Here is a 24,824-nt window from a genome sequence, read left to right as displayed (position 1 = left end):
ATAATTCTAATTATTAAATTTTATTTAGGTAAGGATGAAAATTAATTAATTAGATAGTGATATTTTAAAGAATATCTTTTAGGGCAATTATTCACCAACTACTTATTTTTTCGCACTTTTTTCAAAAATACATAATTCTAAATTTTTTTTCTGAACTCCACTCGAAATTATATTATTTTGCACATGTCCACTTATGTCTTCAAAATGTTAAGAGAACTAACAAAATATTATTTAAATGACCTTTTTACCCCCAAAAGTAAAAGAACAATTATCCACCGGCCACTTTTTTCACATTTTTTTTTAAATTACACAATTCTTAATTTTTTTTTGCTGAAATTCACTTAAAGTTATATTGTTTTGCACTTGTCCACTTCTGTTTTCAAACAATGTCATTATAAAATGATAAATTACCCTTGTGATGTCAGCAAAGTTCTAATAGTGTTATAACGGGAGTGGACCAGTGAACAAAATGATAAATTCAGGTGGAGCGCTGCCCAAAAAAAACGATTTGTGTATTTTTGAAAAATTTAGAAAAAAAAAAGTGTTTGGTGGATAATTACCCTATTTTTTAATAACATTATTCAAACTTTTTAAATTAAACAAAAAGTTAACAAAAATTAGCTTAATAACTTAATGACTAAAATTTTTTATTAAGTTAAAAAAAAAAACAAATAGACTTGGTGCATATTTGGTATGGCTTATCTAATGGCTATAAGTATTTATTTAATCTATAAGTTGTTTTCAAATTTTTTTAATTATTTTTTGGTTGTTTTTTAGTAGAGGTTTTGAAGATTAAATAACTTATTCGGCTTCTACTAGTAAAAGTTTAAATTTTAAACTTTGAGGAGTAAATGTTGAAAAGCTTTTTTAAAATGTTAAAATGTTTAAAATATCAGTTATTTATTTCATAATCTTATTTTATTTTTTTTCTAATGTTACTTTAGATAACTTGCCTATTAAGATAATTTTATGATTTTTAATAAAAGTTTTCATTGACAACCAAACAACTATTTTTTTTTTAGTAAAAACTTTACTTATGAAAACTCTATTTAAATAATCTTTATTTGAAGAGTTATACCAAATAGAATTTTAATACTTTAACTGATTGAATTAAGTTAATTAAATAAAAAAAACGACCCCTAAGTTACAAACAATTACTAATGATAAAAGTTTAATATTGCGAAGGCTATTTAAAAAAAGAAAATAAAAGAAAAGAAAAAGTTTAATGTGTAAGAAAGAATATATGACATTTTGAGCGAAAAAGAAAAATTTGTATTCTTGAGAGATGGTTAAAAATTAGGGATACAAATGTTATTAACCGAACCCCGCTCCCCTCAACCCCCCCCCCCCCCCCCCCCCCCCCCAAAACACAAAAAAAGGGGGATGACGTGGAAGGTGCAAACATGGTGAATGGCAAGTAAATTCGATCCTGATAAGCGATAACCGGAAACTGAAACCCTAATCTCTGGTTGCTGAATGGACGAACGGAATCAAACCAACGATGACGACGACGAATTCTTTGATACGCTCGACGATTTTCCCTCTTACGACTGCATTTCTACCGACCAATCAGACCAATCCACGTCAGAATACAAAGAGACCACCTCCACTCTACGACGCCGTTCTATCCCCAACCGCCGAACTGATATTAATAACTCCGGAGAGAAAAGGTACAAACTTTCTCGAAATCAGAGAGAAAAAGAAACTAATTTGATAAAATCTGAGCCCATCATGAAGGACCGAGTTGACTCAGTCCATCTCGGAAGTGGTGTTAGCGAAGAGAAGGAGGAGGAGTCGACGGTGACTACTGAGAATGAAGAACGAGTTGTTGACTCGCTTGTTTCCGAGGCTGAGTCGCCACAACCGTCGAGTTTGCTTGATTGGACTGTTGGCTTGGTGATTAAAGCAATTGGTTTTCAATTTAATTTGCTAATTAGCTTCATCTTGCTTCCTTTTAACGTTATTTATTACTCTTTTATGTTAATTACGAACCCGTTTGGTACTGTGAATCGTGGAAAGGATTATTTATTACAAAAATTGTATAATTTCTGGAATTTAATTTGGGGGTTTGTTAGTCCTCTGATTCATGAGTGGTTTAAAGGGCATGAATCGATATGGAAGTTCGTTTCGCGTTTTGGTTGGGGCTTGTTTTGGGCCATTTTTGTGTGTTCCATATTGTGTGGGTTATTGATTTTTTCAATTCTTACAAGTGGGATTTTGATGAGGTTCTTGGTTGAGAAACCAATTCAAATAAGGGAAACATTGAATTTTGATTACACAAAGAATAGACCGGTTGCCTTTGTGCCTATAATGTCATGTGATTGCGCTTTCTCTGGTGTCAATTGTAAAGAGAAGAAAGAATTTCCTTGGGGTTTAGGCCCGCGGGTTATACCAATTGGTCATAAACTACAGGTTACTGTGAAGTTAACATTGCCAGAGTCGGACTACAATCGAAGACTTGGGATTTTTCAGGTATTTATTTGATTCATTTACTTTCGAGTTTACATCTGCTCTTTTCCAAAGTTCATTTTGTTCAAGTTGTTATTGAGTTTATGGTAAATCTTTCTGATTTCTCTGTTTCAAATTCAAGCTACAGCATTCTATGCTTGAAACATCTTATCTTTGCATAAAACTTATTAGGAAGTTGAATGGATTAATTTTATAACAGCCAAGATAAAATTTTAGGTGATTCTTATTTTTTTTTGCATTGTTAGTGCAATTTGGAAGCTCAATTCCTTTGGAAAGGATTATTGCGATTTCCAATTACTACATTGGTACTTAAGATATGTTGTGCACAACGAAACTGATAGCTTGTATGTTCTACTGGATTCCATAAATGTATTTGAAGTAGCAGTTTCTCCATGCAAGTTGGTTAATCATACCGTGTGGAAAGTGTTAGACATTATTGTTATTTAGAGAATGAAAGGGCCTCATTTAGACCTTTAGTAAGGTGATATAGCTTTTCAATATGGAAAGTGTTATTTCCCAGTTTTTGAGGTAAAACCGCAGCTCCTTCCTCCCTTGTCATTGAAGTTTCAGTTCACCCAATGACAAGCAATTTTTGTCTTTCCTAAGGTTACCAAGAACCTTTGTGGGGAACTTTTCTTTGTGGTAACATCATAAAAAGTTAGGAATGAAATACCATATTAACCTAACATTATGCACTTGATGGTATATTATGTCAACTTAGTACTTAGACCACTTGCTGCTGTTGAAAAAGAAAGTGTTTTTTTCCCCTTTGTGATGTTGAAAATGGAGAGATTCTACTATTATAAGCAGTTCTCTTTTGAAGAGCATCACTTTAACTCATGACGTGTTATCTCAAACCAGCCTTATTCTTTTCCCTTTTTTTATTACTGAAGGTAGTGAATGTAATTATTGCATTTGAATTCTTGGTTCTCTATTCCTTTTTTTTATTTCTTTTTTTAATCTGCCTGTGTATTTATCATGTTGGTTTTTCAATATCAATATAGGATGAATGTTTGTCTGACTTGTTTTGTTTTTGTTTTGAAGGTCAGAGTAGAGTTCCTTTCTGGTAATGGCGAAACCCTCTCAAGTTCAAGCCATCCTACCATGTTAAAGTTTAAAAGTGAACCTGTCCGTCATCTTTTGACTTTCTTCAAAGTTGCTCCTATTGTTGTTGGATATGTATCGGAAACTCAAACTCTGAATGTGAAGTTTAGAGGTTTTGTAGAACGGGATGTTCCTACCTCCTGCTTGAAGGTAATGATTGAACAAAGAGCAGAATTCCAGCCTGGTGCTGGTATCCCTGAATTATACGATACACCCCTTATCCTTGAATCAGAGCTTCCACTGTTCAAAAGGATCATATGGTACTGGAAGAGAACTATTTTTGTGTGGATTACCATGACATTGTTTATGACGCAGTTGATCTTAGCACTTATATGCTGTAGACCTCTTATACTTCCAAGACCGAGGCGTAGGGAGGATCCTGCTAGCAGTAGCACTACTCCAAGTAGTCTCCCATCACAAACAGAATCGAGGCCACGACCTCAGCAAACTTGAGGAAATGATGTTAGGTGAAGATTAACCTCTGTACATCAGCACTCACATTTTCTAACAAATTCATTCATATTCAAGTAATTTCTTACTTTGATTGTTCAAAAAACTTTTTGTAACTCTTCTTTGGCCGCAATGCATGTGTTTTAACCGAGTGTAGTTGTTTAGCAGTAAATGGTTTACCTGTCGAAAACGGAATTTTAAAATATGTGAACTTAGAGAGCAGATTATGCTCTTGCATATAAGTTGTAATACTAATTTTACATTGTAAATTTCTATAATTCAATATTCTTCTCATGACGCCAAAATGGTTCACATGGTTTGTATGATTCTTTTAGATGGAAATTGAAAAAGTTGTGATGCAAGTGCATCTGTAATTCTTAAAGGCCACCTGGTCTAGCAAAATCTTGCGTTTTGCATACTTATATTTTAACGTGTTCTGTTTTACGTGTATGGAGCTTGAATCATGTGACTTCTGGAACAACAATTTGGTTAATGATATAATCTTAAATCTGTTGCTTATCCATTCGAGGGCGGCGGCAACACGTTCTGTTCAATGATCATCTCAGACCAGGACACATCGTCTCTTATTTTATCCAAATTGTGAGAATACTAAGGACGGTTGAATCCCCCACTTCACTTTGCCCGTGTTGTGTTGTGTGGTTAGCGAATTTCAATTCATATTTCTCTTTTAAAAGTCATTTACTACTAGCACGCCATTCACGTAGATTATGTGTACCAGATTCAGGTTTTGGAAAATGAACACGTATTATTGCAATACAAGCCAGAATGGAATGCGCATAATCAGAAAATTTTCGTTGGACAAGTTTCTAGAATCAAAAAAATCAGACAGCAGAATTGATCTTATCTGTAGAAATTTCTGAAGACACGTAATGAAAGATGAAACGAGCAAAGACGCTACAATTTTAATATATTATAGTTCATTTCATTTTGAAGTCCAGTACATGCCATTCACACATAGTTAAGATTTGCATTGAAAAAAAAAACAGCGTCCTCCTCTTGGCTCTTGTAGTTTACACAAATCACAGAATTAGCATCTAATCTCAAATCAGAAGCCATCAATTATTAACTATTGGAACAAATCCAATCATCTGAGATTAAGAACGTCCAGCTCCCTTTAAGAAAGAGGCACTCTTTGTAATCTCTCGCAAAGGCTTGTCAGTATATCTCACCATGTTGTAAACCCAAGCCCCTGCAGTTGCCCCAAGAGGTGGCGCCACAATGTATATCCACAAACCCTTGTACTGACTTGATACAATTGCTGGCCCCAAGCTTCTTGCTGGGTTCATTGATGCTCCTGTTATTGGCCTGCATTCCACATCACAGTATAAGCATCATTCGCGTGTACACATGTACAGGTATCAATAAGAAATGATCGAGTTAACATGTACATATACCCGGCAAACATGACATTAAGCAGCACTGTGGAACCAACAGCGAGACCTGCAAGCTCGCCTATCTGCATAAGCAACCCAACAAATTATTTATCAAAATAATGCATATGTATATAAAATTAAATGTCTATATATTTATCTTTGTCAATACTCAATACAGGTAAGCTTAAGTCATCGTCAAAATTAAACTAATGGTTTAATATATATTGTGAGTTGACACAGCAGAAGAAGCACTCTTTGGCAAATATTGGACAGGGTGATCATGAAATGCCAAAACTTGTTAAGCAATATAATCTGCCAACCCAAATTGACTAAACATATACTTAAATCAAATATAATGATAAAATTAGAAGCAATGATTATTCTTAATAGGTAAAGAAAGATGAACTGACAGCTCTGTTATCGGTGGCGACACCGGATATGACAAACATGAGGTAGAAGGTGATAATGAACTCCATCACAAACGCCTGAATATTGGAGCCAGCTGGAAGTGTTCCTGCGAACTGATCCTGTTTTTCTTGAAACAGTAACCGAAGTGTTCCCGCAGCCAACGTTGATCCCAGAACTTGGCATAGTATATAAGGCGGAACCTGCAACATTCATTAATTATACGAGATAAGATTCAGTTTCAGGACGACCCGTTTGAGAGATTTCAAGTGTTGTATGACTTCTCTAATCAAATCCACAGAATCATTAACGACAGTGTGACAAAGAAAAGACTAACCTAACTATAAGTTGGTTTGAGTAGTTTACCAAATTTGGTGAAAAATAATAAGAAGAAGAAGAAATAGTTAAATCCCTAAGAGAACTTAATTTGACCGTGACAATAAGAATTTGTAAAGAAAAGATAAAGAAGATGAACCTGTTTCCAGGGAAAACGTTTGCAGGTGGCATGAGCAATGGTGACAGAAGGATTGAAATGGGCACCGGAGATGTGACCGAGGGAGTAAACAAGCACCATCACAACAAGTCCCCACACAATTGATATTCCTGGAAGCGACACTATCTTTTCATTGTTCAGATTCACCACCACCGCTGCACATCCCGCGAATATCATAAAATATGTCCCCAAAATCTCCGCCATCAACTGCACATACATATATATGCTCATCAATCCATCGACAACGGAACAAAATATATGAATGAATGAAAGAAAATTAATAAGGAAAAATAATTTACTTCTAGTCACCTTTTGCATGAAGGGTACTGAAAAATATACGGAGTCCTTTGTGTGGCATGAAGGAGGAGGAGGAGGAGCAGAGGAAGGGCAATTCTGAATGGCATCTTCACAATCTTTGAATGTTACACAAACTCCATTGCTCCCTGTCCCTGAATTATCGGCCATGATCTATCTATATAGGATCAAGGCACAGTGATCGGAGAGCAAAGTGGACAGACAAAGGCACAGTGATTTCTCTTTACTTGGGGCCGGGAGGTGGAGTGAGTTTTATTTGGTGTCCTTCTGAAATCACATGCAATTTATGGACAAGCGAAAGAGAATCCTGAGAAAATGGATAGGTGGACTTTGTCACAAAGTAGTTATTGTGAGACAGTTATTGTGAGACGCTTATGGCCACCTTTAAATTGAATTAGAATTTCAATCTTTTTTTTTTCCTTGTTTATATTAATTTTTATTTTTTAATGTCATTATCCGTTTGCTGCTTTGGAGATATCGTTGAAATATGCGACAATTAATAGTTAGTGTTAAGAAAAGGCGTTGAAGGCCGCTTCCAACTACCCGCCGGAAAAACAGAAACTCATGAAGCAAGGCCTTCCTTTTTTAATAACACCTAATGTACTTATTTTCCCTTTTTTGAATAAATCCATTATTTGATTTAGCCACAATTAATATTGCTTCCCTTACCCATATTCAAAAATACTTACTTGGCAATTTCTGCTTACCTTATTTAACATTTTTCCTGGCAAAAATGTCAATATGTTTATTATGGAAGTAATTTTTCATTCTGGACATACCATATTTTAGAAAAGAACTAAGTTGTTTTCTTCTTTTTCATTTTCTATTGAAACTAATTCTACACTTACAAAACCGACTAATAGTTTTAATTTGTCATCTCCCTTTCTTTCTCTCTCTCTCTCTCTCTTTTTTTTTTTTTTTATCTCTTTTACCGTATTTTCTTTCAATGTTCTCTCGCCATCATCGAATACCAATTATGCCATTCATCTCTTATTTAACCCTATAAGGTTGGTTTGTAAATCCTCTGAAATTTCCAATTGATAAAGAAACATTTTTAAATTCAAATTGATAGATGTTGCAGTATTAGTAGTAGGGCTGCATTATGGATTCGGGATTTACCCACGTCTAACAAAGAAACAAAAAGTGATGGTAAGTTTTAACAAATATCTTAGAATTTTTTTTATTTGCCAAAAATAGAAGAAAAATAATAAGTTCAGACATTTATTCAAAACCAAATTAAGGCTTAAATTCATATAATCCACCTTTTGGACATCTCTATCAATTTGACTAATTAATCCTTCAATCTTTTTGTTTTCTTCTTGAATAAATAGTTACAACTCTTCAAAACATATGGAAAGGGGAATGAATTAGCCCCCACGGGGCGGCTCAAATGTTGAGGGTAGATCAATGGCAATTAGCCCATCAATCTTTTGTTCCTGTAATACCACATTTTAAACAAGTTTTAAGTCAAAAAGCTTCTCAATTAATAAAAAGAAAAAAAAGGTCAAAGAGGGAATTCTGCTTCCCTCAATATTACCAAAAGAATAAAATAAAAGGTTAAGGGATTTTGCTTTCCCGATCAAGCAAATGACATCAATGGCAATATTATCTCGGAACAAAATTACACAACTACCGCATCCTCTGCTCTAAATTATATGGACTCTAGAGATCTCTCCTCTAATTATTTTGCTTCCTTGCATAGAAAGCAACAAATTAATTATCCAACCACAGCCTCGTTTTCTTTACCTTACCGGCATAATTGTACATAAGTATGCATATTTCTTTACCCGATTGGTTGTATTTTATTTATACAACTTATAGGTGAACAAAATCCATATAATCACGCCATTAGTGAAAGACCAGTCAAACAATATACTACCACCTGTTTACAAATGGATTTACCCCCACGTTAATTAATTCACTCCCCTGCTCCCCCTCAAACAAACCCTACTTAATTAATTTTTGCAACTTCTGTCAACTGATTCCATTTCACGGCAATGTACCAAAACTACCGGAATTAATATGAAGATGAAAATGGACAGGTTATATTTCAAAGTACATTTTCCTTGATTTATTTTCTTGGACAATTTAATTAATGGGTCCTATGAAAGAAGAAAATTGTACAAGTTTGACTCATCAAAGTCCAATCATCTAGATCACGATGATCTCACATTTTGTCACGGCTTCCGTAGTTCTTTTACACACAGATACAGATGGGTCATATACTTATTTTCCTATTTTCCACGGGCAAGTATTGCTCTGTAAAATTGTCAAAAGAAAGCACTTGGGGGGGGGGGAAAGAATATCCTTACTAGCTAGTGCATGCAAACATCAACTACTCTTCAAAAGTTTCCATTGGATTCATTCAACAAGCGTAATTGAAAGCTACAAACAGTAAAGATCAAACAGAGGAGCAATGAGATAAATATTTCAACGCGCAAAGTGCAAACTCACCATTAAATGGCACCCTTGTAAGTCGTTCAAATAGTCATCTACATTAATACTGTTAATGCACCCACCATCTTTGCTTTAATCCCAGTCGGTGTCTATAGGATATTACATATTCAAAGCTATGGATGTCGATCAATTGGTCATCTTTTTCCCCTATTCACTTTTTGTGACTTTTTTTTTGGTCTTTGGATGCCACTTCAAATCTTCAATCTTCTTCTTGGAATTTTACGCTTTCACATTGGTTTCACATTTCACATCAAATTAGTAGTGTTTTGCTAACTCCTCAAATCTCGCCCATACTTCATGGAAACTCAACAAAATTCTCTGTTTTAAATTAATGGCAAGCATAAACTTTGACCTTTCGTTCCCGTTGTGCACAAAATTCCACATCTTTGCCTCCTCATTTTGCGGCACCAAGTTGCATATCATGAATTTAGATTTATAATTACGGTATCATTAAGGCCTGTCACTGTGTAATAGAAGAATAAGTCGAGCAGTAAAATAACTTGATTATTTTTTGTTGGAGTCCATAAATCAGTGAGGCTATGTTGGACACGAAGGATTAAATTGGATTATATTAATTGGATTGAATTAGATTAGACTGGATTATACATAGTGATAACTTATATTTATATAGTATTAGATTGGACTATGTTGCATTAAATTTAAATGAAGTTAAATAGTATTTAAGTTAATATTTAAATTTAAATACAACTATTTATAGATATTTAATAAGAAATATTATAATTAATAAAAAATAAAGCTAATAAGAACACATATATATATATATGATTTAAAATATAGATTATTTCATATGAGATATATTATTTCATTAAGAAAATAAATAAAATTATTGAAATAATAAATTAATTAATAATTTTTAAGTAAATCATGAATAAAAAAAATAAATAAATTGCTTAATTAATAACAAAAATAAATAAATAATTTTTAAGTTATAAATAAGAATAGTAAATGGACAAGTATTTTTCTTCTTATTGTCTGATCCTAACTAAATCCACATGAAAATTGGGATTAAAATTTAAATTTAGTCCATTTGTCAAATGCAAGTGCATATGTCAAACATGAGAATAATACTTTGTCATAAAAATTAGTCCAACCTTATATTTAATCTGACTCCCAAACATAACCTAAAGGTCGGACGTCAAAAGCTCATCAGTGTATTCAATCTTATTTAGACGCACCGGGCTTTTATCCCAAAAATAAAAGATTTTGGCGGGTGAAGTTTGTAAAAGGGGCTTAATCCTGAGACTGTCGGTTCGAATTACTACTTAGTAATAGCGCAAGTATGTCTAAAGCCCAAAAAAGGCCCAAGCCTTAGCTTTCCATTTTCAAGAAAAAAAAAATTAAACATAAACCTCAATTATTCCTCCAACTCAATTTCTTTTCTTTTTTTTAAATATTACAGACAGTTCTACTAATATTTCAATTAAAAATATAGTAGTATAAGACGATGAGGAGAACAAACTAAAAATAGGCACTAAAATTGAAGGAATCGACTTCAAATAAAAGAAGAAATACACTCATATTTTAATATTAATTTATTATTACTAGAAATTGAACCCCATCTCTTAAAATTAAGAAAGGAAAGTAAAAATCATCCAGCCAATGAATGTGTATTTCTCCCTTCAACTCAGATTTAAAATTAAACTAAGCAAACTCCTTTGTGACATTAGATTAATTTATAAGTAATCAACACAATTACATAAACCAATAATAAAATCCTATTGTTGTGTACAAGGAGAAGGAATGTCAATGCACCCTTACTACTTTCCAAGGGCCATCTCCATGATAGATTTGAGTATGCGCAAATTGATCTACAAATAGTAATTTTCTTGATCTTAAATTTAGAGATTTTAGAAGTATAGGAGGACAATAAACATGAACGCCTCTCCAAAAGACTCTATAAATTTTACTTTTCAAATATTCATTTGCTTACCTACGTGGCAAATAAATGAGTGAAAAAAAATATTATTTTCCAAAAGACTATCAAATAGAAATGAGTTAATATTATTTTAATTAAATAACTATTTTTTAAAATGAAAAATCAATAGTAATTAAAGCACATTTCTCTTTTTCTTCAACAAAAAGTAATAAAATATAAATTGAAGAGAGAGAAAATAACTCTTCAAATTTGAAGAGAGATGATCATTTCTTATTTGAAGAATTTTAATTGAAGTGTCTTTTAGATCCTTAAATATTGATATAGCTCTTTAAATAAATAATAAAATCTTATTTGAAAAGTATTTTGGTGATGCTGTGAGTGTAACATACTCGCGACATAAGCTGTAAATTAGCAAATCCAATCTCCGCCTCACTTATCAATTTCGAGGCCTCACTTTTCAATTTTGCCAAAAAAAATAAATAAATAAAAATAAAAATAAAAGTAAAAGTAGCTTCGGAACCGAACCTAACTTCATTACCGTTACACCGAAGCGAAATTTAAAACACCCAACGGCAACGGCAGCGTCTCCCACAAAGACAAAATCACACCCCTAAATTCAATCCCCAAATCTCGGACCCTCTCTTTCTTTCAAATTATCCGAGAAAACACACAAGCTAAAAATGGTGGCCAAAATGGGCAAGAGAACCCCAACAAAGACTTTCAAGCATCAACGGCGCCACCACCACCGCAAGAAGTCTCCGGCGAAGACCGCCTCCGCCGCCACCATCATCTCCTCCATTAACAAGTCTTTGCACACATGCAAGCGTCGCCTCGCCAGGATTTTCTCCAAATTGGTACGCATCACCACCCCGTCAAGATGCAAGACCAAAGGCTACAAAATCCTGAGATCCCAAGATAAAGATTCAAATTCAAATGGCGAAGATCAACTTCTTGTTCCGCAAGTACTTTTCTTTGGCAATGAACATCTGTTGCCTCCTCTGATCTCCCCCGATAAGAAGACAATTTTTCTTGATCTTGATGAGACCTTGATTCACTCCAAGCCTGACCCTCCTCCCGAAAGATTTGATTTCATTGTTAGGCCGAGGATTGACGGAGAAGTTTTGAACTTTTATGTGTTGAAACGGCCCGGCGTTGATGCTTTTTTGGATGCAATAAGCAAGAAGTACGAGGTGGTCGTGTTCACAGCCGGGTTAAAAGAGTATGCTTCTTTGGTTCTTAATAGGCTCGACAGGGATGGGGTGATTTCGCACCGCCTTTATCGTGACTCTTGCAAGCAGATTGATGGCAAGTTTGTGAAGGACTTATCCGAGATGGGGAGGAACTTGAAGCAAGTTGTCATTGTCGATGATAATCCTAATGCTTACATATTTCAGCCGGAAAATGCCATTCCGGTGAAGCCCTTCACCGGTGATCCTAGTGATATTGAGTTGTGGAAGTTGGTCAATTTTTTTGAGGCTTGTGATTGTTTTGTTGACATGAGGGACGCTGTGAAGGCGTTTGATCTTGGCGAAAGGTATGAGAAGTTGGAAGAAATGTGATTTTTATTGTTCTTTTGATTTGTTGAAATGATATGTATTCAGCATAGGATTGTTCAATTTCTTGAGTTGAAGTTGGTAATCGTGTAGAAAGTTCCTCTGATTGTAATCCAATTTGTAGTCTATGTTTTGATTGATTCCAATTTAAGTTGTCAAATCCAGGATTAATTTCTTTCTGGAGTTGTTCAAATCCTTTTATTTTGCTTTACTTACTTTTATTTTATTTTATTTTACTTTTGTTTATTTATTTAGTCATTTTGTTTTTGGTGATTTGTGAAGATCAAATCCTTTTAGTTTAGCTTTTACTTATCAATAACGTCACATTGTTCTTTCAATTTTGCCGAGTAAATTTTGGACTTCAGTTCATTCCTTTGGCTTAAAGATTTAATGAAGAAAATAGATTTGATATATATATAGAGTTTACAATTGTAAAGTCAGAATTGCAGCTTGAGAAGCATTTCTTCTCATCTGTCCAAAAAGAACTAGTATATGTATCATGTGATATCACAGTAGGGTTTCTTGTTTCTTGAAATTCTACTAAAAGTGGTTCATTTTGCAGATGAATGTCGAAAATCATTTGCACCAACGTGTGTTGAGGTGCACTTGAAAAAAGTCTATTCCAGTTCAACTTTTGATGCTGGCTATGTACTGTCAATCGCAAGGTAATGTTGTAAATTTGAATAGTAGCCACAAGGGCACTACTATCTTGTAAAATGTCTTCTAATTTCATAAATAACACGTTTGCATCAACCCATCCACAACATAGTTGACAGTTCAATGTTTCTTTTTCTCCGTTTTGAGAAATTGATGGATATCCGATTGATTATATGCACAAAAGCACCGAAGAGAAGTCTTGAATGGGGTTATCAAATACACATCCATAAAATTAGTATTCGCTAAATTAATAAATTTTCCACAGTCTCAATGCGATTGGTTTATTGAGAATTTACTGTACTATATATATATTCAATGAAACATAACCTAAACTTCCAAAGGGCCACCTATTCTAATGAAACCTTAATTTTGATAGAAACAAAAATTACCTATCTTGCAAACAAGCTTTTATATTTATATATATCTTCACTATCATATGCAAGATAAACGGTCAGCTGGTTATCTTGAGATTTCAGAAAGGGAAAGCATCTTTCTTCTTCCCTCCCAATACGTCTCTTCACAAATTTTTTTGGTTCTGGAGTTGTGCTCAATACAGAAAATATTTTCACCCACTAGTCTCTTTTAAGTTAATAGCACCAACACCATCCACTATTTAACTGCTGGTCTTCTTTTTGCTTTCAATCTAATTTACTGCAAACTTCTTGACAATCGACTACAACTCTCTTAAAGTGGGGATCAGAGTTCCAAGGTAAATTCTTCAAGAGAGTTCAAATCTCTGAGACAAGCTTTTAAGCCATATCATTGAACTCCCTTCTCTTTTGCTTTACCAGCTCACATTATCTTGGCCCCCCATCATCAATCTGTTCTTTATTAAATGAACTGAGCGGTGCAGACTAACAAAATTCACTTCAAAAGCTAACACAATCACAGCAAACCTTAATCTCCAACTATGTCAACATCAGATTAGAGGCCAAATCCACAACTTTAAAGAGAAACCGTAACCGCTGCCCAAGGGAAAAAAAAAGTCTAACATTCTACTTAAAGAAGCTAATTTATCTACTCTCTTAAGAAGAAATATCAGTACTTAATCCTACAATGGACATCAATGATATAAGAAAACACATAATTGGAAAAGCAGAAGGCATGTGGCAAGGACAGGACCTGCAATTAGCACCAGCGCATAGCATCATAGATAGTAGATACAAAGAAGTAAAAATTCTCATCCTTGAATAATGGATGATTGCTGCATGAAGAGCCAGAACTTTAGTCCATTGGAACATATTAAAAAGGGGCATATAAAATTCAATGAGATGGCGAATTGAGCCGGTTCAACATGCAGCATTGTAATGGACACAGAAATGAGAAACAATCTAGAACCAATTAATTCTTAAACAGGGAGAGTTTTGAAGGTTGTCTGTTTCCATCGCTCCCTAACAAAAACAGATGTTAAGATTTTATCCTTTCCACACATTCTCACACCAACCAAATGGAGCATGAAGTCCTTAAAGCTTAAAAAGAGAAGAGCTTTGAAGCTTTGAAGTGATAAATTAAATGCTTTCTACCAAATTCAGTACCAATCCTGTGGATCAGTCAGTAGCCACAAACACCGAGCTCATCAAGAAAGAGAATGAATAAATAAACAAAAAATGAAAATAAAAAAAGAACCTCATTCACGACTGAGAAACTCTTTTTCCAAATTCATACGAACCAATAACGAGGAAAGATAACAATTTTCGTCGGTTGAGTTCATTTATACAATCAAGCACAAGTTAAGATACGAATACAAAAGGGAAGTAAGAGAGAAAAGCATTTCAAAGACAAGCTCCCCCGTTTGGGTAAAGTACTCAAAAGAAGGATAAATTTAACCAAGTCATCTAACCTGGCAGAAGAAGAAGAAGAGTGATGAATCAAGAATCACAAGTGAAGACCTGGTGAGGCAGCCTCCAAGCTTCAGATTCGCTGAAGCACATGTCATCAAGAGCTTCACTACGGCACCATTTGCACTTGGGGTTCAGCGAACACTCAGATCTTGACCCCATTTCGTTGCAGCGTGGGATCCGGTTGCTGCTCCTTTGAACTGCCAATAGGCTTCGATACGACGAAGAAGAGTCGGCAGCTGATAATGATGAAAATTGGTAAAGCGTTGATAGCACGACGACGAAGATTAGTACCGTAAATCTATAGCTCGTTGCCATGAGACCCGAGTGGGCGAGTCGGTGCGCAAAGTGAGTACTCAGCACCCAGCTACCCCACTCCAGCTTTAAAGGGGAATAAGAAAAGGTGAAAATGGTTAAAAAAAGTGTCAAACAAATTAAAAAAAAGATCACATAATGATAATATACCATATAATTATTAGGCCGTCTGGCCATGTATCGTTACATTATTTATTAATTAACTTTAATTGGTGTTATATTATTCATTAATTATTAATTAACTTTAATCTTATTTAATTATAAGTGCTAAAAATTAATTAACTTTAGATTGGCTGGGGTGATCACAAACATAGGATCAGAATTTTCTCCTAATTTAATCATGATCTGAGTAAATTAATTAATTATTGATTGATTGTTAATATAAAAAAAAATAAAAGAAGTTAAATTTTAAACATATATTACTATTAAAAGATACATAACAAATTTTTTTTAAAAAAATTAATATAATTTAAATTAAAAGAGGATCTTATTCCTACAAATACAGTAGTCTCACCTCCCCCTTTCATAAGTGGAGGACATAATAAACTATTAAAGTTTTGATTTTCGTACTCGTGCATAATTTCTGATATTTTTAAAAACTTTATTAACACGATAAGATTTATTTATTTTTTCCAATTATAATTTTATATTATTATCACAATCCATAAAAGCCTTCTTAAAATGCCATGCTGAGTTGTTAAGTGTCGGCGTCTCATTGGTTTAGCCTAAATAAACAATCAACAAGCGGTCGTTGGCTTGCTCCCCTCGAATGCCGTTGCCTTGCACACGTCAGCTACTCATTGTTATTGCTTTTATACATGTACACGGAAGCCAGGCGGCCAAAGAGACGCAATTCCAGTTATAATTTTAAACCTTTACGTAATTAGTTTAATTAAACCCTTTAATTCCCCAAAAGTAAGCAGCAACATAATAAAAATTCGTCTAGTTTTTTCTTTTCTTCTCTGATTGAAAATAAATTTTATTTGTCTATAGTTTATGTGGTAGCTTTATTCACGTAGGATGGAGGGCAAGACAGTTAATCCCAAACCCGATGCGGAAGAAATCGGAGCTCCGGCGTCCAGTCGTCGTATTCCTTCTTCTCCGCCGGTAACTTGTCTATTCCGTAGCTCAGCTTATTCAATTCCATTGTTCTTTGATTTCGACTTGGTTAAATAGTTACAGTCATTGATGGAACTACAAATTGATTATCGTATTCTGTTTGAATTAATCCATTTTTATGTTAGATTTTGGTGGTTGGAGACGCAATTACGACTGTAGAATGCATAAACAATTTTTACTTTTTGTATTATGGTTGGAAATTGGACAACAGATTGTTGCATCATTAGTAAAGTTTTTAGCTTTGTTTTTCTTTTTGATGCTGATGACAGGATGATATGGGATTAGAAAATTCTCGATGTAACTCAATGTCTGCTGTTGAGTTTGAGAGCCAAAGAATGGTTGGTTCTAAAGAATATGATACTGAGTTGCCAACACAATTTAATGAGGAGAATGGCAAGAAGAGGGAATTACAACCTAGCATTCCAAGGAAAGGAAAATACTTCTTTTACGACTCGCCGCATTACGAAGATACTGGGGTATGGATACCTGTATCTGTTCCACCTATGTTGGACAGCGAGGATGATGAGTGGGCAAGAGGATTTCATTCCGACGGGGGTTACTTCCCTGAAGGTGACATGGGTTGGAGCCAATACCTTAAGGAAGATAAGGAGTTGACCATGTGGGATGTGGTAGTGGAAATGTTACTTGCAGCTCGTGGAAAAGTGCACGCTTTAGCCAAAGGTGATATTCACGGATGTAATTTTTCATGGATGTCAAGCCATTTACTTGAACAAGCTTGGCAAGAGATGGCTCAAACTCTCACTGAAGCTAATTTTGGAAATGTGAGCGAACTTCTTGATGCTGAACCACCGAGATGGTTGGCTGATAGTTCTGCTTCTGCTTGTATGTTATGTGGTGTGCGGTTTCATCCAATCATGTGCTCTAGGCATCACTGCCGCTTTTGTGGAGGAATATTTTGTGGTGAGTGTTCTAAAGGAAGGAGCTTGCTGCCTGTAAAGTTTCGAGTTTCAGATCCACAACGTGTTTGTGATGTGTGCTGTGTGCGGCTTCAGTCTGTCCAACCATACTTAATGAACCAAGTAAGTCATGCTGCTCAGTTACCAACCCGTGACCTGACAGACCTCAGCACATTGAGATCCTGGGTCAATTTTCCATGGGGACAGTCCATGGAGTACGAGATTTACAAGGCAGCAAATACTATACGGGGTTACAGTAAGGTAAATCCCTCCTGGTATAATTCGTGATTTATTAATGTATCACTCTTTTTGTGGATGCCACATGCGAAAAAAGGCAATGAATTGTTTTGATCATCTATAAAAAAGTTTCCAGAAGCTGTTATTTACACCGACTCATTAGTTCACGGGATTATTATTCTTTAATACTTCAAGAAATCTGCCTGTAGGAAGAACTATTGATTTGTGCAAATCTCTTGAAAGTGTCGCTCACTGTCTTGATGTGATATTTCTTCTCAGGTTGGTTTTCTAAAACCTGAAAAATCAATACCAGATATCATTCTACGACAGGCAAAGGGCCTTGCCATATTATCAGTTGCAAAAGTTGGTGTGATGGTTACCTACAATATTGGAACGGGTCTTGTAATTGCTCGTAGAAATGATGGCTCATGGTCACCGCCTTCTGCTATTTCTTCATTTGGTATGGGATGGGGAGCTCAGGTGAAATAATCATTCTTTTACAATTGTTAGAAATTCAACAAAGCTTTGATCCCAGCTATTAATATCTGTTTGCTTTTATGTTTGCTCTTTCCATTAATGTGGGGTTTATTTGGCAACAGGCTGGAGGAGAATTGACAGACTTCATAATCATTTTGAGAACAAATGACGCTGTCAAGACATTTACTGGTAATGCGCACATCTCGGTTGGAGCTGGCTTGAGTGCAGCAGTTGGCACCGTTGGACGAGTAGTTGAAGCTGGTGTACGGGCTGGTGATGGTGGTTATGCTGCTTGTTATACGTACAGCTGCAGTAAAGGTACTCGCTTTAATTCTGTTACATTAGGCGTACTATAGATCTTTTTTCCAAGTTTTTATCCTTTTCTTAACTGAGTTCTTGTATGCTTAAGGATTCAAGTATTTTTCATTTCCAAAAGTCATGTTTAATGGAAATTATTGAATTTTATACCAAGAAGAATGAAACATAATAAGCATCCAGAAGGGAAACAATTTTGGAGATGCACAATCATAGTTCTTTAGAATCTACCCAAGATGCAAATGATCTACAGGCCAAAATAGCATCAAGCTCTGTCTAGATTCCTTGCGAGGCATTCAATTTATACTTTTTATTATATGCAGGTGCTTTTGTTGGATGCTCTCTGGAAGGAAGTGTTTTCACTACCCGCACACAAGAGAATTCCCGATTTTATGGCAGCCAGTCAGTAACTGCATCAGATGTACTTCTTGGCTCAATGCCTATTCCACCTGCTGCTGCCATGCTTTACCATGCACTCGAAGATCTATATCAGAAGCTGCAGAGGTGATTGATTTGGAGTGGCATTGAATACTGTTTGCCAAATGTTTATATGGACAAAAGAAATCCTAGGACCACTGAACCTTTTGTGCATATCTGTTAAGGAATTCATATTAAGGATTCTTTAGCCGCTATTGTGGCCGTGTAAATAGTTGAACTGAAGTGTACAGCATGCATAAATTCATACTTGAATAGGATACATATCCCCGAAAAGTGATTGCATGATATCATGTATAATGCGGGTTTATTACTCCCTGGTTCGCATTCTTTGTAATTGACAAATTCCGTGGGCCACGAAGTTATTTTGTGGGGCATAATAGTTTGGTAGAATGCAACACGAAATTATCAAAATTAACAATAATGATATGCTTAATTATATGCTTACGCCCTACATATTGAGGATATACATTGTTCGCAGCTCTTGATGTACGTTACCAGTTATTTTTTGTCATGTGTTTGTGTAAGTTGATTTTATTTTCAATAATTAATATGATAATCTTACTCTATTTATGGATGAATGATACATTGATGTCACGACATTTGGGATATAAAGTATATACACTGATGTAAATTATATATCTCACAATGTATGACAAGTTAGGCGTGTATCTCATTTAAGTACGGTATTACTTATTTTAAAAATAAATTACATGGATCACAGAGTATTTTCACCCAACAAAACAAAGATCTAAAAATTATTTACCTGATAACAGTTTACTAAAACTTGTTTAACCTGTCACGCTAGGTTAGACGGAGAGACGGGTAAGATTAAACAAATTTTAACAGAATTGCTTGTTTATACATAAATAGGTAAAATTTATAATTACATTTGAAAGGCATGATGCATATTGCACGATAAGCTTTGAAAGGCACGCACAAAGAAAGACAGCTTAACGGAGTTGAGACTTCCGTCCGTTCTATCTTGAATCTTGATCTTCTCTTGGCAACTTGACCATTAAACAACCCACAGTTTCTATGTGAAAGAAAAAAAACATCAACGTAGCATAGCATCTGAAGAGAAATTTGACGGAGGCTCAGAGAAAATATAGATTATAACCTATCACATGTCCAATCAAATACCAAAACAATCAAGACAACAAGTACAATATATTACCACTATAACAAATTACATATCTTAAAATCCTATGGTAGTCAGTTTAAGCCGTACATGATACAATTACTGTGATATATATGAAAGAAACAAGTTCGCATATAGTATGTGAAGTTAAGAAGCTCAACCAGTGTTGTAAGAATAATCATATAAACTTGCAACTAGCCACCTATATGTCTTCGCAACTATATATCTTCAGAATATGCACTGGATATGTGTCAATCTAATTTGCAAATATTATTACACTTAAAAACTGCTAATTAATAACCAAAATTAACCAATTGAACCAACTGGAAAATTAAGGTAATCAACTCTTTAGATCACGCCATGTTTTGGAAGAGCACCTAAAACAAAGGAGTTGTTTGACTTGTAGTTGGCTCAGTCTTTCGCCGATTGGGTCAACATGGGAACATCATCCATTATGTTCTCAGACCTACTCTAGGGTTTGAGGGATAATTAAATCGAAATAAGTAGCTAGAGTTTAGTTGACCTAGGATGCAATCTACTAATGAAAACTACCTTTCACTAGTCACGACCCCAAAGTACACAAAAATTTTGCACTTACAACAATTACGATATGCGTCAAACAGATCTCTCTCTCTTTGTCGCCAAGCACAGACTTGTGCTCATCATCACTCTCCAAAATTAGGCGGGATCCGCTGGATATACAGCCAAACTCATCATCCGTGCAAGCTGTTGACCATCAAAATCAATCATGATGTTCCACCACATTTATCCAGCAACGAGGACATACACATAATAATAATTGCATCAAGCCTCCACTCAACGGAAGGGTCATGATTCAAAAACAAGTGAGACTTTTGTTTAGCTTTGGTTTGGTTGGAATTAGGTAACCAAACCAATTGCAGTGGCAGTGGGTAGAGTCGAGGACAACAATTGGCGTGACCTGGGATTGCGATTGGATAATGTCACCATATAACATACAACATAATTGTGTTGTATGGATGCACAAGCACAAATGTGGTAACAACTTCAATACCTGTCAGTTAATCTTGACATCAAAAACCTTTTTTTAATCACAAACCTCACACAAGAAAACCTAATAGCAAATCTATCAATTCTTCAATTGGAACTTCTATCTGGAAAATAAGATGGAATAATAAACAGAAGAATGAATTGAACAAAGGGGGGCAAAGTCAACACCATGAACTATTTATAATTTAAACTTTTTGTCTTCTTTTCTTGTTGAAAAAAGAGGGGGGGGGGGGGGGGGGGGGAGGAATGAGCTCCTATTCACTGCACTTCTAATTCAGCTGCCTTGCCAACAGAAGTGCATTATGAAATCCAGATAATCTGGACTCTAATTTTGCACATGTGAGAAGCCAACTCAAGGGACAGGATGATTCCCTCAAACCACATTTTATGAAGAAGCTTCTTTATCTGCACCAGCAAAACAGTTCATTAGTTAACAAAACTACAATGAAAATAAGGAATTTTACTGCATGCTGCATCTTATAGCCTCAAAGTGTGTTTGAAGTTACCTTGTTTTAGAGTTACCCAGTGTAAGTTCAAGATCGTCAGATACACATTCCTCATGGATCCTCTCTCCTTCCCAAGGCTTTACCAAGCCCGTCGCATTGCAGCCAAATGCAAATTCAGTTGCAATACAATCTGACATTGGGACATCTGATGTGTTATCAACACCAGCAGGAACTGCAGGAGAGCATGTCCCACTTTGTCCAGGAGTCCACATTCGGGATGGTCCACCTGATAAAACCTCTTCCCTGAACCCAAAAGGATTTCGTGAAACCAGGCTAAATGTAGGTGATGATGGCCCACTCTGGGGAATTTGGATGCCTGATAGCCATCCTGAATCAGGCAGGACCTGACGGCCAGGACTTGGTGGGGTGGAAGAAGGCAAGAAAGGATAGTGCTGACCAGCCCAAGCAGCAACAGCAGTTGGTTCATCCCAGTCATTTTTTGTTCGAGGAGTTCGGCAGGTTGGGGAACTCAGCGGAGGGGTGACTGGAGCACTTATGGAACCTCCATGAATGTACATATGGTGGGGGTCCTTGGATGAAGCTGATGATGAGCTAGATGAAAGGTTTTTGAGCCATGGGATGAGTGAATTGGCATCAGCACTACCATTAGCATGAGGTGTGTAATGAGAAGACCGTGGACTTGGAAAGGAAGATGAGCCAGGACTGGGATTGTAGGATGCACATGGGCTTTGCTGGTATGATGAGCAGGCACTGGCTGATGCGGACCCTCCCATGACATCCATGTATTCTACAGGTTTGCATCCCTAAGAAATAGCACAGAAGGGAATATTGAAATTTCAGGTATAAACAAATTTCGTAGCAAAAAAGAAATGCAGCTCACCAATTTTATCTAGAGAAAAAATTGCTATTATCAAATGCCGCTACAGACCAAATAGACCTTTTCTGTTTTATGCGTTGTCCTAGATAGTTTTTACTTGATCTTGAGTCAAGATGATTTCAAATTCATTCACATTAGCTAAATGTCATTTTGATCTTGGATTTTGATACTAGTACAAAGCTTTTTAATATATGTGAAACTTGTTTGTAAACCAATAGTAGTATCATGCTGGACATCTATCAACGATGGCAGCATCACAAAACATAATCTAAACATCCTATAAGTCAGTCAGTGGCGGCCAAATCACAATTCCAAGTGAAAGGAGGAAATTGAAAAACTTCACTATTCACCAGACAAAGACTACGATAACAATCTATCATATCAGCTACATTATCCCCTTCAATGCTCCTCTGTATTATATATTATGGGATTGTACCCAAAAGCATGAAGATCAAAGCTATAAATTGCCAAAATTCTCTGGTGCGTATTGTTTTCTCTTTTTGCTTTGAAATGTAAGAATCACAAGTCCTGAAGATGGAAAATTCAATCCAAATGGGAAAGCCAATGTTAAGTTTAACATGTCATATAATTGGCTAAGAGTATCCCTTATGATAGTTCTTATCCTTCCGGTATCTCTGAGACACCAAGAATACAGGATGCACAATTTAACCATCGTTACATTTTATCCATGTTTCAATTGTAATGATGGGTAATATAGGCATTGCACTCCCACAAAGCCACTACACAGTACATACTACATTAATAAATAATGATGCACCAAACAACACGCTATCTCCCAACATGTTCCTACATTGATCAAAGTCCAAAGATATCTCGCACACTTTACTGTCTAAATTAAAAAATTATTAATAAAAGTGGAATCCAAAGATGCAAATCTCTCTTTTCTCCTTCATATATAAACAACTAATTAAAACCTAGAAACTTTTCTTTCAACAATTTGTGAACAAGAAGAAAACTCACCGGCCCACAAAAGGATAGAATTCCGCAAATCTCGGGGAAATATCCGAAAATGACGGGACTATCCTTACAGTAACGACTAAAAAGTGCATGCACGATGTCTATGAAAAAAAAAAGATAAAAACTTAAAAAGGGCTTCACGGTACAGATGCTGCATTAAAAGCAAGTGAAAGTTCGATCTAAGAAATAGATTACAAGTGAAATGACGAAACTACCCGTTGAAAGTAAAATCCTCGGACCTTATCAGAGGAAAGAAGTAGGTTGAGTCGACAAACTAAAAAGGGTGTTATAACGTCAAATCAGTAAATGAAACAGGGAGCGAATATTACGGTCTTGTGTTCCGAGCTCTCAACTGAATAAAGATTTTAATCAAAAATAAAGTAAAATCAACCAAACCAAACCAATCTCAACCGTCGATCACCAAAAGAAGAAAACGTGATTCGCCTGAACTGACAGACTTCAGCTCAAATGACCAAAAAAATGTCAATAATTTCATATTTCAGATCGGGCACGGAAAATCCAACGCTACCGGCGCAGATAATCACCGGAGACAACTAGTTCACTAACATGCGAATCTAAAATCAATGGAAAAAATTAAGGGAATTTATGGTGTAATTAGTCCATTACCTTTCTGTAAGTGGTGCCGTCTTCTTCGACTGTCCAGCCAGCCTCATTGCAGAGAGCTTTTAACACCTCGTTATTGTCGCAGTGTTTGGGGAGCCTATAGTTACCGTACATTCTTAAGCCAGCGTAGATCTTCGCGGCGATGGCTCTCCGTCGCCGCTCTCGTCTCTTGTTGTTGTCCCTCTCCTTCCACGTCGGCATTCTCGTCCCAGACGTCATTTTCACTGAAGCCGAAAACGACGTCGCTTCTTTTCAAGAGCTTGGTTTCATGTGAAGTCGGAGAGTGTAGTGATGTTTTTTTTTTCCCTTTCTTTTTCCCTCCTTTTAAAAGAGACGGAGGGAGTGGAGTGGTGGTTAAATGGAGTGGTTTGGGGAAGGTGAACTTAATACAGAGTGCTAGTGTAAATGGACATGGATTGTGGGGAAAATTACGTGGATGGGCCACTCACTAGTCACTGGGAGCTTTTATTCCGAGATCACGGGGCTAACACGTGTTTAGGCTTTTTATAAAGAGCTAGTGGCTTTCGCAGCTACTAGAGAAAGACGGTGTTAATTGTTATGTTGATCAATGATTGGTGTTCATACCAAACCGTTTTTATATTTCCCGAATAACCACCAATAGTTTCGTAAGATTGTAGACGAAATAACGAGTGAGGGTATTATAGGAAAATAGATAATATTATATAAAGCAGCCTATGTTGCTTATGTTAGCCATAGACTAAAATATTCAAAGGTAAAATTAGATTAGACTGATTGTTTGGATTTTGGGATCGGTGCAAAGCATTCCACGCCCAAAATTTTGACCATCATCTTCTACTCAGCCTCTCAACTCAGCCCAACCCAATTCGTTTTCTTTTCTTT

The 24,824-nt window shown here is 35.7% G+C and overlaps 5 protein-coding genes across 8 annotated transcripts; 3 read left to right on the top strand and 2 right to left on the bottom strand.

The window, feature by feature from the left end:
* Positions 1-1,370: 1,370 nt before the first annotated feature.
* LOC18053076 (seipin-2) lies at positions 1,371-4,319 on the top strand. The gene is made up of 2 exons (XM_006449501.2): positions 1,371-2,472; positions 3,514-4,319. The coding sequence occupies exons 1-2, from the start codon at positions 1,477-1,479 to the stop codon at positions 4,024-4,026; spliced, it is 1,509 nt and encodes a 502-aa protein (XP_006449564.1). The 5' UTR covers positions 1,371-1,476; the 3' UTR covers positions 4,027-4,319.
* A 625-nt stretch (positions 4,320-4,944) lies between these two features.
* On the bottom strand, positions 4,945-6,995 carry LOC18053240 (aquaporin NIP1-2). Its single transcript, XM_006449500.2, has 5 exons — positions 6,625-6,995; positions 6,298-6,522; positions 5,828-6,025; positions 5,439-5,500; positions 4,945-5,349 (listed from the first exon to the last, which is right to left on the bottom strand). The coding sequence occupies exons 1-5, from the start codon at positions 6,778-6,780 to the stop codon at positions 5,139-5,141; spliced, it is 852 nt and encodes a 283-aa protein (XP_006449563.1). The 5' UTR covers positions 6,781-6,995; the 3' UTR covers positions 4,945-5,138.
* A 4,592-nt stretch (positions 6,996-11,587) lies between these two features.
* LOC18053239 (CTD small phosphatase-like protein) lies at positions 11,588-13,305 on the top strand. Its single transcript, XM_006449499.2, has 2 exons — positions 11,588-12,518; positions 13,100-13,305. The coding sequence occupies exons 1-2, from the start codon at positions 11,665-11,667 to the stop codon at positions 13,101-13,103; spliced, it is 858 nt and encodes a 285-aa protein (XP_006449562.2). The 5' UTR covers positions 11,588-11,664; the 3' UTR covers positions 13,104-13,305.
* A 2,840-nt stretch (positions 13,306-16,145) lies between these two features.
* LOC18053237 lies at positions 16,146-19,252 on the top strand. The gene is made up of 6 exons (XM_006449497.2): positions 16,146-16,205; positions 16,367-16,454; positions 16,736-17,644; positions 17,900-18,100; positions 18,220-18,415; positions 18,736-19,252. The coding sequence occupies exons 2-6, from the start codon at positions 16,368-16,370 to the stop codon at positions 18,918-18,920; spliced, it is 1,578 nt and encodes a 525-aa protein (XP_006449560.1). The 5' UTR covers positions 16,146-16,205; position 16,367; the 3' UTR covers positions 18,921-19,252.
* A 509-nt stretch (positions 19,253-19,761) lies between these two features.
* Positions 19,762-24,573, bottom strand: LOC18053236 (BES1/BZR1 homolog protein 4). 4 transcript variants are annotated; one of them, XR_002907269.1, is made up of 4 exons: positions 23,967-24,297; positions 21,524-22,287; positions 20,587-21,422; positions 19,762-19,883 (listed from the first exon to the last, which is right to left on the bottom strand). XR_002907269.1 is itself a non-coding variant. In XM_024191770.1 (4 exons), exons 2-4 carry the CDS (start codon positions 24,180-24,182, stop codon positions 21,419-21,421), a joined length of 984 nt encoding a protein of 327 aa, XP_024047538.1. In that variant the 5' UTR covers positions 24,183-24,247; positions 24,297-24,573; the 3' UTR covers positions 20,383-21,418. The 4 variants fall into 4 exon arrangements, 3 of the variants coding, with proteins under 3 accessions (XP_024047538.1, XP_006449559.1, XP_024047539.1); XM_024191770.1 differs by lacking the exon at positions 19,762-19,883 and having other exon boundaries at positions 20,383-21,422; positions 23,967-24,247; positions 24,297-24,573; XM_006449496.2 differs by lacking the exon at positions 19,762-19,883 and having other exon boundaries at positions 20,383-21,422.
* Between the last annotated feature and the right edge of the window lie 251 nt (positions 24,574-24,824).

The sequence above is a fragment of the Citrus clementina genome, unplaced genomic scaffold (assembly GCF_000493195.1).
Source record: "Citrus clementina cultivar Clemenules unplaced genomic scaffold, Citrus_clementina_v1.0 scaffold_2, whole genome shotgun sequence".
NCBI lineage: Eukaryota > Viridiplantae > Streptophyta > Magnoliopsida > Sapindales > Rutaceae > Citrus > Citrus x clementina.
Note: the sequence above shows the minus strand (reverse complement) of the source record. Positions and strands in the feature narration are given on the sequence as shown.

Excerpts from the sequence above, each read along its gene's own strand:
- LOC18053239 (XM_006449499.2), top strand. The coding sequence starts at position 11,665 with ATGGTGGCCAAAATGGGCAAGAGAACCCCAACAAAGACTTTCAAGCAT.
- LOC18053237 (XM_006449497.2), top strand. The coding sequence starts at position 16,368 with ATGGAGGGCAAGACAGTTAATCCCAAACCCGATGCGGAAGAAATCGGA. Across the intron at positions 17,645-17,899 it reads CTATACGGGGTTACAGTAAG|GTTGGTTTTCTAAAACCTGA; the intron begins GTAAATCCCTCC and ends ATTTCTTCTCAG. Across the intron at positions 18,416-18,735 it reads TACGTACAGCTGCAGTAAAG|GTGCTTTTGTTGGATGCTCT; the intron begins GTACTCGCTTTA and ends TATTATATGCAG.
- LOC18053236 (XM_024191770.1), bottom strand. The coding sequence starts at position 24,182 with ATGACGTCTGGGACGAGAATGCCGACGTGGAAGGAGAGGGACAACAAC. Across the intron at positions 22,288-23,966 it reads ACGGCACCACTTACAGAAAG|GGATGCAAACCTGTAGAATA; the intron begins GTAATGGACTAA and ends GCTATTTCTTAG.
- LOC18053076 (XM_006449501.2), top strand. The coding sequence starts at position 1,477 with ATGGACGAACGGAATCAAACCAACGATGACGACGACGAATTCTTTGAT. Across the intron at positions 2,473-3,513 it reads GAAGACTTGGGATTTTTCAG|GTCAGAGTAGAGTTCCTTTC; the intron begins GTATTTATTTGA and ends TTTGTTTTGAAG.
- LOC18053240 (XM_006449500.2), bottom strand. The coding sequence starts at position 6,780 with ATGGCCGATAATTCAGGGACAGGGAGCAATGGAGTTTGTGTAACATTC. Across the intron at positions 6,523-6,624 it reads CAGTACCCTTCATGCAAAAG|TTGATGGCGGAGATTTTGGG; the intron begins GTGACTAGAAGT and ends ATGTATGTGCAG. Across the intron at positions 6,026-6,297 it reads AACGTTTTCCCTGGAAACAG|GTTCCGCCTTATATACTATG; the intron begins GTTCATCTTCTT and ends TGAATGTTGCAG.